Genomic DNA, 14,676 nt, shown 5'->3' on the forward strand with positions numbered 1-14,676 from the left:
CAGCTCCATGAGATACAAATGCATGCAAAATATCAAGTTGCTATCTTCAATAGTGAAAAAGATATCAATATCTTCAATGTTAAAAATATGACCTTTGACCTTGACCTTGAAGGATGACCTTGACCTTTCACCACTCAAAATTGTGCAACTCCATGAGATATGCATGCATTTTAAATATCTAGTTGCTTTCTTCAATATTGCAAAATTTGACCTTTGACCTTGAAGGATGACCTTGACCTTTCACCACTCAAAATTTGCAGCTCCATGAGATACACATGCATGCCACATATCAAGTTGCTATCTTAAATAGTGAAAAAGTTATGGCCAATGTTTAAGTTTTCGGATGGACGGAATATTTTACATTTGACCTTGAAAGATGACCTTGATCTTCACCTTTCACCACTCAAAATGTTCAGCTCCAGTAGATACACATGCATGCCAAATATCAAGTTGCTATCTTCAATAGTGTTAAAGTTTTCTGATGGACGGACAGACGCCATATATTAGACATTTGACATTGAAGGATGACCTTGACCTTCACCTTTCACCACTCAAAATGTGCAGCTCCATGACATGCAAAAGCATGCCAAATATCAAGTTGCTATGTTAAATATTTAAAAAGTTATGACCATTAAAGTTTTCGGACGGACGGACGGACTGACGGACAGTTCAACTGCTATATGCCACCCTACAGGGGGCATAAAAATATGCACTTAGCCATTTTAAAACCAAAAATGATTTCTCATAGTTTAATACTTTGTACAGCTGATTTTTCTATTTACAAGAGTTTAGATATGAATTTTAACTTAATGTACTCTAATATTTGTGTCTTGTTCTGAGAAAACTGGGCATAATGCATGTGCATAAAGTGTCATCCCAGATTAGCCTGTGCAGTCCGCACAAGCTAATCAGGGACGACACTTTCCACCTTAGCTTGATTTTCGGCAAGGAGGGACTTCCTTGAAACTAAAACTACTATAAAAGTGGAAAGTGTCGTCCCTGATTAGCCCGTGCGGACTGCACAGGCTAATCTGGGATGACACTTTATGCACATGCATTATGCCCAGTTTTCTCAGAACAAGACACATTTGAATAGTCTTAAACCATTAGATCAAAAGTAATAATTCAAAATAGATCAAATGATTTTATACACCAATAACTTGCCTTATCTATAAACCATATCAACTCTCAAAGACAAAAACAAACAATAAAACAACAGTTTTGATAAGTTGCAATAACATTTATAACATATTAACAGCAGATCAAAGTTTACCCCCCTTGACATTGTTTAGACAACCTGGTAAAAGTACTCATTATAGAACTTCTGGAAAATTGAAAATTGGTAAAACAGGCAGTTAGTTATTTGGGGATCACGCATTGGTCAATTGCTTTTCCACATTCATACATTTGCAAATCATTTTCACATCGGCTTAAGGATTTACATCTGTTTCTGAATTTTTATCATGTCTAAAGAAACTCCAATAACCATTAATTAACACAATTTAAGGTTGGTTAAGTAGTTATCAACGGAAAACATATTTCCTGAAAATTCCACCTGTTCTATTTATTTTATGATGGAGATCAAAAAGAGTATATATCTAAGATTTGTTATTAAAACCCAGGCCATACCATTTAATGAAAACAACAAAGACGCATGAACAACTTATTGCTGAGCTTAGTAACATTTATATCAAGCCCAATTTTGGTCTGGTGTATCAAGCCATAGGCATCTATTATTTTGAAAACTTATTCAGAACCATGTTCTAACCAATCCGTCTTCTACTAATTGACAGCAAAAAGGGAAAATGTGTTATGCTAGAGCCTTGTAAAAAGACTGTAAAGCAACAGGTAAACCTTGATAACACCTTGATAAAACCTAATGATAAAACCCAAAATAATCTGGATCAATCTAAGACCAACCAAGCTGTCAGAAGAAGAGATGAATTGTCAGAAGACACTATGAGCCACCTGGATATTTATATATATTGAGACAAGGAATTGCAGAATGATCAAACAGTTCAAAATTTCAGGACTATTGTCTTTCATTGCCAGATAAAATCTGGGATTCACAGTCTGTGAACATTCTGATAGTGAAAACCTACCCAATGTAATGCCCGTGGACTGATTCATTTCAGATAGATTATTTGAGTCGTGTTCGGAGAAAACTGGGCATAATGCATGTGCGTAAAGAGTTGTCCCAGATTAGCCTGTGCAGTCTGCACAGGCTAATCTGGGACACAACTTTCCGCTTTTATATTTTTATTAGTTTCAAGGAAGTCCCTCCTTACCAAAAATCAAGTTTAGGCAGAAAGTGTCGTCCCTGGGATGACACATTACCCACATGCATATAGCCCAGTTTACTCAGAACACAACACATTGGATGCATTTGGTGCATGCCATGATAAGACAAGATGCTTGTCATCAAAGTGTGATGTGCAGAGACAATTGTCAAAAATGCCATCATATTGTAAGTATTAAAAAACCATGATGACCTTGACCTTTGAGCTTGGGACACAGGCATTACTCTCTCAAGGGTATGAACATATTAGCCAATTTTTATTATGATGTTGCTTGTGAAATGATTATTTATTTAAGTTACAGATCAAACAAGTGGTATTAGCCTTAAATTTGACCTTTGATCGCTATTTGTGACCTTGACATTTGAGCAAGTCTAACATGTACAACTGTGTCTCTTCATGGTAAACATTTGCATTTAGTATTTGGAAATGCAGACAAAACCTTTCATACAACGGGGCCTTTACATGGTAAACATTTGGGTAAATGTATTATCACAAAATTCAACATTTGTTCTCTAAGTGACAATGACCTTTGAGATTCGAACATGGTCTTAGGTCCAAAATGCTGATTCCAGATGGGAAATATTTAGGGAAAGTTCTTGAATACTGTAATTTTTGGATACTCTTTTTTTATTCAAAAAGTTTTTTTTGGTGACCCTATATTTTTTACATCCAAACTACTTAATTTCATAAATGACTCTATTTTTTCTAGAAATAAAAACAAGAAACCGTCAGAGACAGGTGATGCTCCCCAAAGTGTTTTTTGTCACAATATTGCACTATATATTCAGATAAAAGGAAACGTCTTGAGGGCACAGTAGTTGGGGGGACCATAATTTTTTTATAGAAATTTCAAAGGGCCATAACTATGTGAAAAATCATCCGACCAGAACCCACTGATAATATGCACATCTCCTCTTGGTAGTGAAGCTTCCCATAAAGTTTCATTGAATTCCGGTAATTAGTTGCTGAGAAATAGCCCGAACAAAAATTGTGCAAGACAGACAGACGGAAAGACAGACGCACACACACAGGCACAGACAGACGAAGCAGCGACTATATGCTCCCCCCCAAAATAAATTTTGGGGGAGCATAAAAATCTGTGTCTTAATTTTAAACAAATTTCTTTATTCTAAAATTCGACATCATCAATTCTTTTTTTACAACAAGATGATGGTAATAAAACCTGTGGGGCTGATTTGTAAGTTACTAAAAACTAAACCATGCACATACATAGCAGAAACATTACAAACAAATTATATGGAAGTATTTTAACCCTTTCAGTGCGGGAACCGAATTTTAAAGGCCTAATTGCAAACAGTTTGGATCCAGATGAGACGCCACAGAACGTGGCGTCTCATCTGGATCCAAACTGTTTGCTATTCTGATAATATTTTTTAAATTCTTTTTGTGAAGAAAAGCTAATTTTAGAAATTCAGCAGACGACATTTTAGCAGACGACAAATTACCCAGCATGCAAAGGGTTAAAAGCCTCTGAGTAGCAAATCAGCTCTGCAAGATAATTAAGGAACATAAACAAACTATATGAAAGTGTTTTCATCGCCCCTGGCCTATAAACAAACACCATTTTTCTGTCTGGCACCATTGCAGGAAGCTGTATGAAATACCAGACAACTATATCATATCTTATATAAACAAGGTATGGATTTTCTCTTTCATCAAAAGGTAAAGTGATTCATAATGTATAGGCTAAAGCCATCAAGCCAAATTGTTCACACATTTATTATTTGGCCACAGCTTCTATATTAATATTTTTTCCCATAACTTACTCATTCAGTTTTGTTAACATAATGCTTATGTCTTTGGAATCCTGATACTGTTGTCAGTAAGGCTATTCAGAATCCGTCAAAATAATGAGTGGGAGCGACACCATTTAAACAAAAAAAAACTTTGTTTTTATTATTTGCACATAAATTATTAAATTATAATTTCTTAATCTTTTTTATTCTTATACTTTCATAACCTTGACATTATTATAATAGGCCCTTAAAATGCTGATGGTGATTGTTATCATACAAAATTAACAAAAACAATTAACAACACTCAGATAAGGATGTTACCAGGTAGCCAAGAAACTGCCAAAATTCATCTTTTTGCAGCTGATGATTAAAAGAGGTGTTATATTGATGTTATCAAAGAGATGCTGATAAGCATGCAAAAAATGAGCAATAAAATTCTAGACCTTCATGATTACAATCATTACAAACTGCATGGGGGTTCAAATGTTCAAATATGTTTGCTGTATGTTTGTTTAATTTATAAAGAATAACAGAACAAGCCTCTTGAAGAAGTCAGTCACTTTGTTATTTGCTCAAAAACAAATCTATGCTCATTGAAATCTATATGTTACTGACTGTTTTTAACCCATTTATGCCTAGTGGACTCTCACATCCTTCTAAATTGGATCAATTTATTTCCAAAAGTAGGGATGTGTAGTATATTTATTTCTATATTTAGAATATTTCTTACAGAAATTCCTTTAAGCAAACAGCGCAGACCCAGATTAGACGCCGCATCATGCGGCGTCTCATCTGGGTCTACGCTGTTTGCCAAGGCCTTTTTTCTAGACGCTAAGGCATAAATGGGTTAAACATGTTTGAGCAGTTTTTTATTTGAGGATGAATTAAAATATAGCATTAAACCACAACCAATTGATCTGATGTTAAACAGAATTTTGCCCAATTTTTTTAGAGTGATAATCTTTTAATTAAAACTTTTAAACATAAATATTTTTATTCCATTTTCTTTGTAGTAATAACTGGTACATGAAAATTAAAAAGGCTACAAAAAAAAGGCTTTACCAAAATAAATAGAAACAAGAGGACCATGGATGTCTTTAAGCGCTTGCCTGTATTCACAAAGACTTGACCAAGTGATCTAGTTTTCAAAATGACCTTGGTATTGTTAAGAGAAACAATCTGGCCAAGTTTCATCAAGTTTATGTCATAAATGTGGCCATAAAATGGTAGATTATTTCATATTTGACCTGATGACCTTGTCTTAGTAAATATTCTTACCAAGTTTCATAATGCTTGCGTCATATATTTATTCCCCTGGTAAGATTTTTGTTAAAGATTTGACCTGCATGGTGATCTGCTTAATGTAGATGCAAGTGATTCAGATTCAAACTTGGCCTGAGCAAGTCGAAATTAATAATTCAAACCAAAGATCCCAAGGATTGGGTCATACCTGAGTACTCTAGAGTGGTTTAAAGGTTTTCCTACATTCTGACCTGGTGACCTAGTTTTTTTATGCAGTATGCACATGACTCAGATTAACCCTTTGCATGCTGGGAAATTTGTCATCTGCTAAAATGTTGTCTGCTGAATTTCTAAAATTAGCATTTTCTTCAATTTTTTTCAAAGAATACTATCAGAATAGCAAACAGTTTGGATCCTGATGATCTGAACGTTCTTTGGCGTCTTATCAGGATCCAAACTGTTTGCAAACGCCTTCAAAATTCGGTTCCAGCACTGAAAGAGATAAAACTTGGTCTAGATTTAGTCAATATACACACTCTAAATAAAGTCTCATTAAGATTGAGTCATAAACGAGCTTAATGTTGATGACACATGCTGCAAACAAAAAGACGATGGATGACGGACATACTGTGTTCAAAACATCTCACTTTGAGCTAACACTTTGTGCTCAGATGAGATAAAAACAACAACTCTTCTTTTAAACAAGAGATGTGTTTGTCAAAAAAACCATGCCCCCTATTGCGCCGCTTTGAAGCCATATATTTGACCTTTGACCTTAAAGGGTGAACTTGACCTTTCACCACTCAAAATGTGCAGCTCCATGAGATACACATGCATGCCAAAATATCAAGTTGCTTTCTTCAATATTGCAAAAGTTATGGGCAATGTTAAAGTTTTCGGACGGACGCACAGACTGACGGACAGTTCAACTGCTAAATGCCACCCTACTGGGGGCATAAAAATTGATAGTGGTAAAATAATGGACCACCGAACATTAAATCTTTTTGTTTTGGCCTTATGATAATAAAATGATTTATTTCCGACAAATATATGAATTTTATGCTGCCTCAACATTTTAATTTTTCTTTACATTTGCAATCACAGAAAATAAACACAAATATTTAAAAAAATATAATCTTAAGCAAACAAATTGTCAACTTTTTATTGAATAATGAAAGCAAATAAAACAAACTTACACTTCAAACTTAGAAGCAACACAAGTTAATGGTTAAATGTTCCAATAAGTAAAAATACCAGATTAAGCCAATGCCCTATTTAAACATGAAATGAAAACAAAGAGAACTGTAATAAAGCTCCATTATGTTGTTTTGTCTTCTGCCAATTTCTCAGAAATGTTCAATGCAGCCACACTTAGTCACTGTCTGCTTTAAAGAAAGCATCTGCAAAGGGGGTGGGGGGGATCTTTATGTTAATTAATGTCCTTATTATCATAGTCTTAAAATCCCACAGAGAGATTCAGCTGAAACCATTGAGTGTTTTAAAACAATTGTATTCATTCTTTCTAAAGCTAAATTTACTTTTGGCTCCAAAATGTGCATAAACCTGCAAAATTGCAATCAATTTTTTCCATATTAAATTCTATGAATATTGCAAAACACAGCAACTGTTCAGATGCTGCAATTACTACCGCTGCTGCTGCTGTTACTACTACAAAATATGCCACCACAGCAGGCTAAATTAATAACTTACACTGACGGATCAGATTGGAAGATGTGAGTGGCAAACTCACTATATTGATGATGTATACTTAATTTTCACAAGTGTAACTTTCAAAAGCAAAAAAGCAATCCTCAGTTTTGAATGTTGTTTGTTTCCAAAGTAAAATTATGTTTATCTTAGTAATACTTCATAAAGAGTCACTGAAGACATGAGTCAATATGTAAGCTCAATTATAATTGATCCTCTTTTATGTTCAAAGTTCTTAACATTCATATACATGGATGTGGTTTCTTTACTTCAAAGTTTTAGTTTTACAGATTATTATTAAAATAACTTAATAAATGTTAACTAATCGCAAAGAAGTTACATTATGGAGCCCTTAGCGTTAGGCACCAATTTAACCCAGCCAGAATAATCTGCGACCACCATGGGGATTGAACCAGCACCATATCAGGCAGATATCACTACGTCACTCAGTGAAAGCTAGCTCATATAGCAAGGCAGTATTTAGTTCTCCTTAAATACCGAACCCTGTTACAATTATATTAAATATTATGTACTTATTTATTACATAATCATTACTATTTCTATTAATTATTATTATGATAATTGTAACTGTAACTAAATGTAACACAAGTCACTGAGTCATCGTTTAAATATATCCACAGATAACATCAGCACAGATGTAAGGATTCGGTGCACTAAAATAAATGACTGGTGACAGTCTTATGGGTAATAAAGCTTGTTTTTCTTCCCCCTACATCTGTTACCGATATGCAAGCCTGTAAAACTCATCATGTCAGCTTTAATGGCCCCAACAATCTGCTCTAAATGTATGCTCTGTTGTTTTTTGTTGATTTTTATTCTACTATATGACTGTATCATTCCTACATGGCACAGCTATGTTACTACAGTACCACAGCTGCTTGCTACTTTCATGCTCCCATACATGCAGTTGCTTCTGTATCATTATTTATACCACCCAGGTTCATCACAGCACAGAAATTCACAAATATTGCAATTAATGAATTCAAAACATTATGATTGTGCATTTGTTTTCATTGGCGCACTTGTTATAATATTATTTGTATTTGTTTTCATTGACATATACTTGTTAGAAAAAGGTTTGAGTAAATCAATATGCAATCAATATTGTAACTGATTTTTGAAAGTCCTGAAAAGAAAGCGCTCATGTCAAACTTCATTTGAGATTAACACCAAGAAATGATCTTTTTGTCGAAATAATAAATACATAATTTTATTTTAAACATAATAAACAAGCAATATCTTACCTTTTATTAGCCCAGGGCCACCTAGGTCGAGTATCAACCATTCCACACAATAACATGTTGGTGGACTGCCTTCCTTAATTTAACTTACATGTAAAAGCATCATTGCATTAAATAATGTTAATACCTTAAATTGCTGAGCTGCAATATCACTAACCAGTGTTATGCAAGCATCATAAAATAATTTAATAATACTTTTACCACAATGTTAAATAACTAAATCACTGCTTTATGCCACACCAGATTTTATTAATCACTGGAATGCAACTTGAAAAATAGTGTATGGTAACTTTTTTTATCAATCAATTATTTCAAATATTGCTCTACTCACTCTTTCAATTTAATTTCAAAATCATCATATTTCTTTTTTCACAACACCTTTCAACTGCCTTTTATGCAATAGCAACAGTTTTATTTATAATCCAATTATTTGACACTGTAAACTTGCAGTTTATATTGCAATCATATTTACTTAGTTTTTAAATGCACAATAAACCAAGTCCATCCACTGCAGCACTAGACCTCTTATGGCACTGGCACTGGTCCCACTCATTACACTGAAAAGCCCTGGCACAGCTTTGGAGTCCTCTCCATTTCATATCTTGACAACATTCCAGTTCTAATCAAGGAACTACATTACACTCTACATCAACTGGCTTTGCCAATTACGTTAATGAAAGATTTTCATTTCTTTTTAAGTTTTTTAAAGATATTTCTCCATTTCTACCATTACTTGTATTACCTTTATGATAAATTTGTTCTATGCTTCAGACCCAATAACATGTTTAAAGACTTTCTAAGAATCTCGGCTCTTCCAGTTCATTTTTACTGACAGTTAAGCAAGGTTCTTTAACATTATAACTGCAAAAAACAATACTTTAGCAATTCTTATTCATTTAAATGTTCATGTATAAGTCTAATAAAATTATAGATTTTGATATCATTTTAAAGTTTATTTAGACAATAATCACAAGTTATTACAAGTTTCAGATAACTGTTTCCTTTTTAACTCAGATAAAACTCAGAAATTTCCAAATAAAAACTTAAGCATGCTATAATAGCAAAATTGATATACAAAGCAAAATTAAGCTTGTTGGTGACTTGAATAAGCATCGAATAATATAAAGCAATAGACTCCATTTATCACATTTTCAATTTGTTAACCATTTCCATTTTCACACTTAAACCTTCCACAAGAGAATTATTCACCAAAAATCTATTTTAATGTATTTTTCCTCATGCTACTAGACACATCAGCACACCCAGAGCTCCCCAAAACCATTAAGAACAGCCGTCTGACCAATCGCATTAGTTTCTCTACAACATTAGAACACCAAAATTCTGCTTCAATCAGCCAATGAATCAGCAGAACATCATCACAAATCATACCTTTTTTCAATGTCTATCTTGGGAGTCAGGCATGAAAACCATCACTATATCAATTACAGCAACCTATGAACATCTGGGTATGCAGTGAAATGTTTTTTAAATGAAGGTATGGGTAAATTACTTTTACAGACTCCATCTACACCACCCCTAAATCACAGTATTTCAGATCGGACCCATGCATCAACTATCTTAAATATAATCAATATAGTTACTCTGATCTTAAGTGGTATTTATATTGATTAAAAGCTGTTCTATGTGTGCAATATGTATTCTTAAAATACTTCATGTTAAGTCATTGAATTCTTGCTGATTGTATAATGACAAGAGGACCTTGTATTGCAGAATATTATCTCATTCACTGACCAAAGCAATAGTTACAGCCAGAGAATATCAAATCATTTACTATGATGATCTTGTCAAAATATCTTAAATCATATGACTTCCAAAACGTATAGATAAAATCTTTTTTGTTAAAATGATAGGTATATACTACATCTGTTATATGACTTCCTATGTGTAATTTTAAACCAAATCTAGCTGTTTGATTATATCACTACATCCTATATCTTATATTCTTAATCGGTCTGATGACATTACTTTCAATATGTATGTGATAATTATGTTTGATAAAATGACTTCCAGGCCTTTTCCCTCTATGTATAGCTTTTACAGGAAGCAGTAGAATTGCTTAAATCTGAAATTCTTACTGAAGGTTAAACATATCCAAATAAGAGAAAACAAGGGCTGTATGTAAAAAACGCATTCCCCCCAAATGGGCTGTCAGTTGTAGTGGGAGCCATTGTGTGAATACATTAGAAACCATTTTACTGATTCAGGTCACTGTGACCTTGACCTTTGACCTAGAAACCTGAAAATCAATAGGGGTCATCTGCCAGTCATGACCAATGTACCAATGAAGTTTAAAGATCCTACGCTTAAGCATTCTTGAGTTATCATCCGCAAACCATTTTACTGTTTCGAGTCACTGTGACCTTGACCTTTGACCAAGTGACCTGAAAATCGATAGGGGTCATCTGCCAGTCATAATCGATGTACCTAAAGAAGTTTCATGATCTTAGGCCTAAGCGTTCTTGAGTTATCATACGGAAACCATTTGGTGGATGGACCGACTGACGGACAGACCCAGTACATGTGCAAAATAATATACCCCCTCTTCTTTGAAGGGGGGCATAAATATTAATGAAGTACCTTAAGTGATAAAGATGTGCTGTTTTTACTTTTGTATTGTCCAAGCATCTACCGCAATTAAAACAAGTAAACTCGTTGAATTGATATCCCCTGCAAAAAATAATTTTTGTGACAGACGGACAGACAGTCATACGGATTGACAGACAATGTCTCCGCCTTTGGCTGGGAATAATCAGTTACTGTGATAGTTAAAGTTATTGTGTTTTGTGGTGCTGTTGGCCAATGATTTCAATTAATATTTATTGTTTCTTATATAATTAGAAGGCTGAGAATTGGAACCAACTAAATTGCACTGCAGTTTTGCAAATGTCAGCAATGTTCCAAGGCGATGACCCCAGCTTTAATCTTTTATGTGTGTATGCTGCTTCGTACTCTTTTGGCAATTGGTCACTTGCTTTTAATAAAGGATCAACTAATTGTATATAATGAGAAAGCAATAGTGCTCCAGCAGCTGAAGTTTCACTTCTTTATTATATTATGATAGAAAATTTAATACAGAAAACCCATCAGGTTGCAATATTGTATCTAGGATAACAAGAGCTGTCTCCATAGGAGTACATATGCCCCCGATAAATGCTTTCATAGAAGTTATGAGTATTTTTCGAAACCTAAACGCATTTTTCGAAACCTAAACGCGGACCCTAAGTTCAAGTTCAAAGTCAAAGGGGTCAAAATTTGTGTACATAATTATGGAAAGGCCTTGTCCATATACACATATGCTTACCAAATATGATTGTTACATCTGAAGTGACATAGAAGTTATGAGCATCGAAATCTAAATGCAAAGTGTGACGGACAGACGTCACTGACAGATGGACAGTGTGATCACTATATGCCCTCCTCCGGGGGCATAAAAACTAAGCTAACAGTTAGCAACAAGATTGTGACTATGAGTATTGAAGCTTAAATAAAATTAATATGCAAACCACAGTATTCCTGATGAAACTTGTGGAACAAAACAGTACATGTAACTTAGACAGATTCAACTTATCAACTTATCAAGTATTTATGAGCATGTCATTCATGTCCTGTTTTAAGATAATATTTTTCACCTTAATTCAAGTACAAGAACAATTAAAAGTTTTTTTACAAAAGCAATACTTTACATATTAATGTGACATCCACTTGGTAGCTTCTAAAGAATTTGATAAATTCCCTATTTGGCTGAAAACATAAACGCGAGTTCTCCCACTTTGACTTGAACAATTTTTAAGGACAGGAAGAATGCTGATTCCTATTTGTTTACACTGTATTTGTTTGATTATACAAAGGGAAAGTAAGTGACCTTAATGTTTGACCAAAAGAGACCAAATATCCAATCAAAATAAGCTTCATGTGTTCAACATAATTTTGACTTTTTCCTTTGATCCTGAGGTGCCAAATATGCAATATAAGAAGGTTATATCTACAGGAATGTTGACCCTGACCTTTGAACATGTACCAACATTTAATCTGCATAATTTTTGTTCATCTAAACTATGTCTGTTTTGGCTCAAATTATGAAACATAAAAAAAGTTAAAATGCTACATGAGTACTATAAAACTTATGTCATTGATCTACAATAAGCTATGAAAAAACAGGCCTTCTTAATGGCTAAAAGTACTACAACGGTCAATTAACTTCTGGTCAGAATGGAAAATGGTTGGAAAATTTTGATTAATGCTAATGAAAAGTGCCAAGTCTTCATGCACCCACCAATTGGCTTTTAATTGCAAACATTGCCAAAACAATGTCTGGAAAATGAAAATACCCTCCTCAACCTGGCATAAGTCTTCAGTTACCTGAACTGTTCATGCTATAAAGCATTAACCCCATATATATTGTGTATGTGTACCCAAGCAACACTGACAGACTCGCTTATAAAAAAATTCAATTAAACAAATCTTAGATCCAAAGATGTGTACAATGAACTTTGTCTTATTTCACCTGCCAGTTTTATTATTACGCCCCTTGTATTATGGTAACAATGTTTAACAATTTAATGGTGTCAAGTCAAAACAGACCATTTGACCAGTGGTCTATGACCATTTGTTATGGCCAGTTCTAACAGCACAAATCCAGTCAGCTAACAATAAATTTCCAAAGTTTTCTGGTTTTTATACAATACAGATCACAAATTTTGACAAATTATCAGCCATTAATGAATTCTTAGAGACATGTATATGCTAATTGTAATGTTACCATGATGTCAATTCAGAATTTAAATTCTTAACATGTTGTTTTTTTGTGTGCCTCAGCTTTAAAGTTATTTTTTGTTAAACAACAAAAATGTAAAAATACAATAAAACATACTTTGATACAGCTTTTTCAATACAGTCGAAACTGACCTAATGGCCACCTGAGAATAATGGTCATCTCAGGGTTCCTCTGGGCTTTAAAAATTTGTCGCCACTCACTTTCGCCAAATTTAAAAAGTTGTCGCCACACTGGGGCAACATTTAGGCAATGAAGATCATATTATTATAATACAAACACAAACTGAGCATTTTACAGTATGTTAAAGAATTTATTTAATAACAGTATTATTAATAATAACAACACATTTAACATTGTTCATTAAATAAAGGCACATTCAATCAGTTGTAAGTCTTGTTAATTGACACTTTCTTAGCAGCCTGAATATGTTGCCATAGCATGGGTGCTTCAGCAGCTTTCTGGTAATCTGAAAATACAAAAAGGGAAAAATAATATTAATATACTACTACTAATAATAAACTAATGTGTAGTATAAAAATAATATAAATGTGTGCTAGCACATGACTACATAAAGCTCATAACACAACAGTCAAATAAAATAAGCATTTGTGTACATGTATATTAAATTGTGTGTCAAATAGATTTTCATGTGTGTCAAATGGATTTGTCAAATGGATTTTCATGTGCTTAACGATGTTTACCTTTTTAAAACAGTACATCCGATAGTGAATTAATTGATTAGTTATGAGAGTATAAAGAGTTCATACAGCATATATTGTGTGTTGGAAATCATATTGAAGGAAATGAAATTCTGATAAACAACTGTCTTAGTTTGTTTTTTGTTTGTTAGCTGGTGAATGTTAGCGGGGGACCGTTTGCATTTTTGAATGAGTCTCATAATTATCAGAATCTAATGTTTACTTTCTAAAAGTCGTTATACACTCTGAACTTGCCATGTTGACAAGTAAAACAGAAATGTCACCATTTACATGTAAATAGAATCAATATATCTAAAATGTTCAATTATTTTCTATAATTACATCGATTTTTCTAAACACAATCGATACTTACCTTTTTGAGTGTCACATGGTTGTCAATGTTACGGTCTTGGAATCGGCTTCGAACACTGTGACAAACACTTCACATTTAAGCGCAAAGTCGGTATATTTCAATATTGCCTTATCTCTGAAGCAATAAAACTGCCAACCAATTAAGATAACTTGCAACAACACCCCAGATAATGGCAATTATCACCATAACATGCCACTTTGCGGTAGTCTGCAGTCAGCACCATGCTCCATTGATAAAAGCTGTATCACTTACATCATGAAAATCTATAGTATTACGACTGCTGTAAAGCGGCTGGTAAACACAGCGTCTTTTGTCATTTTAAGAAAATATGATCGCAGAAAAATGACGATTTTTTTATAAAATCGCCATTTACAAAATTTTGTCGCCAGATTTTTTATTTTGTCGCAATTGGCGCCAATGGCGATCAACAGCAGTAACCCTGCAACTGCAGACAACGGTCAGTCTGGATTCCTCCCCCCCCCCCCCAATTATATTCCACTCAGAAATTCATGTTTGAAATGAAAACAACGGTCATGCGTCAG

The 14,676-nt window shown here is 33.8% G+C and overlaps 1 protein-coding gene across 5 annotated transcripts in view; it reads right to left on the reverse strand.

The window, feature by feature from the left end:
- LOC127836301 (phosphatidylinositol 3,4,5-trisphosphate 5-phosphatase 2A-like) overlaps nucleotides 1-14,676 on the reverse strand; it is a 120,530-nt gene that overhangs the window by 66,897 nt on the left and 38,957 nt on the right. The window contains exon 1 of one of the 5 annotated variants that reach the window (XM_052362813.1): nucleotides 8,272-8,342. The exons of the other annotated variants lie outside the window; for them this stretch is intronic. Within the exon in view, the coding sequence (XP_052218773.1) occupies nucleotides 8,272-8,327 (56 nt within the window). The 5' untranslated portion in view covers nucleotides 8,328-8,342. Of the gene's footprint in view, nucleotides 1-8,271; nucleotides 8,343-14,676 lie in introns of those variants that run through there. 5 annotated transcript variants of the gene reach the window in all.

Source organism: Dreissena polymorpha, chromosome 6 (assembly GCF_020536995.1).
Source record: "Dreissena polymorpha isolate Duluth1 chromosome 6, UMN_Dpol_1.0, whole genome shotgun sequence".
Classification (NCBI taxonomy): Eukaryota; Metazoa; Mollusca; class Bivalvia; order Myida; family Dreissenidae; genus Dreissena; species Dreissena polymorpha.